Source organism: Eimeria necatrix, genomic scaffold, assembly GCF_000499385.1.
Source record: "Eimeria necatrix Houghton genomic scaffold, Enh_scaff339, whole genome shotgun sequence".
NCBI lineage: Eukaryota > Apicomplexa > Conoidasida > Eucoccidiorida > Eimeriidae > Eimeria > Eimeria necatrix.
The window spans coordinates 3,573-7,500 of record NW_013653913.1 but is presented as its reverse complement, the minus strand read 5'-3'; the positions used below and the strand labels follow the sequence as shown (position 1 = coordinate 7,500).

At 66.1% G+C, this 3,928-nt stretch overlaps 1 protein-coding gene across 1 annotated transcript; it reads right to left on the bottom strand.

Moving 5' to 3' along the window:
• Positions 1-176: 176 nt before the first annotated feature.
• Positions 177-3,728, bottom strand: ENH_00044950 (hypothetical protein, conserved; the record flags this gene model as incomplete). The annotated part of the gene is made up of 1 exon (XM_013580954.1): positions 177-3,728. One exon carries the CDS (start codon positions 3,726-3,728, stop codon positions 177-179), a length of 3,552 nt encoding a protein of 1,183 aa, XP_013436408.1.
• Positions 3,729-3,928: the final 200 nt, after the last annotated feature.

Here is a 3,928-nt window from a genome sequence, read left to right as displayed (position 1 = left end):
AATAACGCAAATGAGTACCGAGGCAATCAGCAACAGCCACGGCAGCAGCAGCAGCAGCAGCACAGCCACCGTGAGTAACACCAGCAGCAGCTATACCAGCAACAGCTACACCAGCAGCAGCAGCAGCAGCAACGACAGCAGCAGCAGCAGCAGCAGCAGCAGCAGCAGCAGCAAGTCTATCTACCTTCTGAGTTTGAAGGCACCACGAAGACGCAATTCTCTGCGGACTCCGGCAGCAGCTCAGAGCCCAAAAAAGCAGACCAACTGATATTGCTGCTTCTGGTGCTGCTGCTGCTGTCTTGATTGCTGCTGCTGTCCTGGAGCTTCTGCTGCTGCTGCTGCTGCTGCTGCTGCTGCTGCTGCTGCTGCGCGCCGACACTTGAAGGCCGAGAGACCCTTCTGCGAAGAGCCCCAACGGCAGCGCCAGCAGCAGCGGGGCTCTCAGCAGCAGCCGCAGGAGAGCTTCCAGCAGCAGCAGCAGCAGCAGCAGCAGCAGCAGCGGATCGCCTAGCAGCAGCAGCAGCGGAGACTCCTGCAGCAGGCGATCCCCTCAGGTGCTCTGCAGCTGCCGAAGTTTCCTGGTGATCAAGCGGCGCAGGCAGCTGCTGCTGCTGCTGCAGTTCGCGTTGCTGCTGTTGCTGCTGCTCTCGCTGCTGCTGCTGCTGCAGTTCGCGTTGCTGCTGTTGCTGCTGCTCTCGCTGCTGCTGCTGCTGCTGCTGCGCAAGAGGCCCCAAAACGCGCCGCCGGGCTAAGGTGGGGGCCCTCGGAAAGGGGCCCCCAGGGGCCCTTACACCAGGAACCCGGTGGGGCCTATCAGCCACACCTGGTTGCTGCTGCTGCTGCTGCTGCTGCTGCTGCTGCTGCGGTTGCTGGAGCTGGTGCGGCTGCAGCTGCTGCTGCGGTTGCAGGAACTGTTGTGGCTGCTGCAGGTGGTGTGGTTGCTGCTGCTGCTGCTGCTGCTGCTGCTGCGGTTGCCGTTGCTGAGGACGCGTTTGTGCGTGGTTCCGGCCCTGCTGCTGCTGCTGCTGCTGCTGCTGCTGTTCCTCCAGCTGCTGCTGCTCCTGTGTCTGGGGCAGCTGCTCTCGTGCAAAATTTCGCTGGTGCTGCTGCCGGTCCTGATGTTGCTGCTGCTGCTGCTCCTTCTGCTGCTGCATTCTCGGGTGCCACTGTTCCTGCTCCTGCTGCTGCTGCTCCTGCTGCTGCTGCTGCTGCTGTTGCTGCTGTTGCTGCTGTTGCTGTTCATTTTCTTCCGTCTGTGTCTGTCCCAAGGCACTGTTTACCCGCCTGGGGCGCCTTAGGTGATGTCGCTCTTCTTGCTGCTGCTGCTGCTGCTGCTGCTGCTGCTCTTCGTGCTGCTGCTGCTGTTGCTGCTGTTCTTTCTGCTGCTGCTGCTGCTTCTCGCCCTGCCCCCATCGAATTCGGTTCCACATGGAAGACAGAAACTCCCTGACTCCCACAGCGGGCTGCTGCTCCTGCTGCTGCTGCTGCTTCTCCTGCTGCTGCTGCTGCTGCTGCTGCTGCTGCTGCTGCGGGCTCAGGCCCAGCCGAGGCACGAAAGAGGGCCTCGTAAGCCCGTGGGGCCTTCTGGGTCTCCGGGGCCCCGGGGGCCCCTGGGGGCCCCCCAAACTCGCCTCCTCATCACTCGAGCCGCTGCTGCTGCTGCTGCTGCTGTTGCTGCTGCTGCTGCTGCCGCTGTCATTTGAACCCTTGGGGGGCCCCCCAACTTCGTCGCCAGCCACCGAAAGGGCCTCAAATGCCTGCAGCAAGGGCCCCTGGGGCCCCTGAGTTGGGGGCCCCTGTGTCCCGTAAGTTGGGGGCCCCAGGAGGGGCCCCTGGGGCCCCTGGGGCCCCTGGGTTGGGGGCTCCTGGGGCTCCTGAGCTGGGGACTCCTGGGGCCCCCGAGGCCACTGTGTTGGGGCCCCCTGGGGCCCCTCAGTTGGGGGCCCCTGGGGCCCCTCAGTTGGGGGCCCCTGGGGCCCCTCAGTTGGGGGCCCCTGGGGCCCCTGGGGGCCCTTTTCTGGGGCCGCCTGAAGGCCCTCAGGCTCATTTGTCCTCCAAAAGAGCTGCTGGGGGCCCCCATTCCCGTCTTCCTGATTCAGGGGGCCCCCACCAATCTGAAATTGTTTTGGGGGGCCCCCAGGAGGCCCCTGGGGGCCCCCCAGGGCCCTTGTGAGGCTTTCTGCTGCTGGGGGCCCCAGGGGGCCCCCCACAACTGAGGCTACTGGGGGGCCCCCCCAAGATGGCTCAAACCGCGGACTTAAACCCTCTTCAAGGGCAGCTGGGGGCCCCCCTGAAGAGTCCTCAAGGGGCCCCCTCGGGGGGGCCCCCTGGGGGGCCCCCTGGGGCCCTGGGGCTCCAGAAGCCTCAGGGGGGCCCCCCAATCCCCTCCCTGGGGGCCCCATTGTGTCCGGTTTGCCCACGAGGCCCACAGGGGCCCCCTGAGGACTTCTTTCCGAAGAAGCCCCAGCCCCTGTACCCTCTGGGGGCCCCTGAGGGGCCCCCTGGGGCCCCACGGAACCCTCAGAGGCCCCTTGTGGCCCCTGCAATCCCCCAGGGGCCCCTGGGGGCCCCTGAGAATCCCCAGGGGCCCCCGAAGGCCCCTGTAAAGCCCCTGGGGCCCCCAGGGGCCCCTGGAAACCCCTAGCAGGGGCCCCTATAGGCCCTTCCAATGCTGCTGGGGGCCCTAGAGGCCCTTCTATCTCAAGTGGGGGGCTCACCGGGGCCCCCAAACCCCCTGGAGGCCCCTTAGCCCCAATTTCAGGGGCCCCTGAGGCCTTTGGGGGCCCCGGGGGCCCCTCTCGCTCAACTCCAGGGTCTCTTGGGGGCCCCTCCGCTGCGCCAGGGGCCCCCGAGGCCCCTGGGGGCCCCTGTTGCTCAGCTGCAGAGTCCCCAGGGGCCCCTAGGACCTCATAGGGGCCCTGAGGTACAGGGGGGCCCCCCGGGGGGCCCCTGTTGGGCTCCTCCAGCTGTTGGTGGGCCTCCAGTACCCTTTTGGAGGGGCCCAGCTGCGGGCCTGGCGGGAGGGGGGGCCCCCCTCTGTTTGCTTCTAAAGGGGGGGCCCCCAGTCCTTCTTTTGCCTCTATTTGCACCTCTGAGTCTTTTAAAGAAGAGTCAAAACCAACTGAAGGGGCACTGGGGGGGCCCCCAGCAGCAGGGGGGCCCCCCGGGGTCTCCGGGGGCCCCCCGGCGCCGCTGGGGGCCCCCAGGGAGAGGCCCAGGGGCCCCTCTCTGACTTCAGGGGGCCCCCCATGCTCTGGGGGCTTCTTGCTGCTGGCCTTAGCTGCTTCGGGGGGCCCCTCTGCTGCAAAAACCTCCAAGGGGGGCCCCTCCAGCGGCTCCCGGGGGCCCCCAGTACCCTTTGGGGGGCCCCCCCCGGCATCCGCAGGGGCCCCAGGACCCTCGGGGGGTACTAGAGGGGCCCCTACGCATGGGGAGGGGCCCCCAGGGCTGCGGGGGGCCCCCCCGGGGGCCCCGGGGGGCCCCTCAGGGGCACTAGGGGGCCCCTCTGGGGCCCCGGGGGGCCCCTGGGGGCCCCCTGGGGGGCCCCGTCGAGCCTCGGGGGGCCCCTGAGGGTCTAGGGAGGGGCCCCTTTCATTCCCTTCGGGGCCCCCAGCATTTGCTGGGGGCCCCCCTGCTGCGGAAAGACTGCTGCTGCTGTTAGTGGTGTGCTGCTGCTGCTGCTGCTGCTGCTGCTGCTCCGTTTCGTTTGCTGTGGGGGGTTCAGTCATCTGTGGGTTAAGGGGCTCGGGCGCATAAATAATAAATGGATAAATAAAAAGTAAATTAATCAATTAATTAATTAATTAATTAATTATTAATAATAATAATAAATAATAAATAATAAATAATAAACCCGATGGAGCAGTAATTGTATGTTGGCCACTCTTGATACCAAATTCGAGGGTCTGGTTGTTGCGCCCCGCTGCTG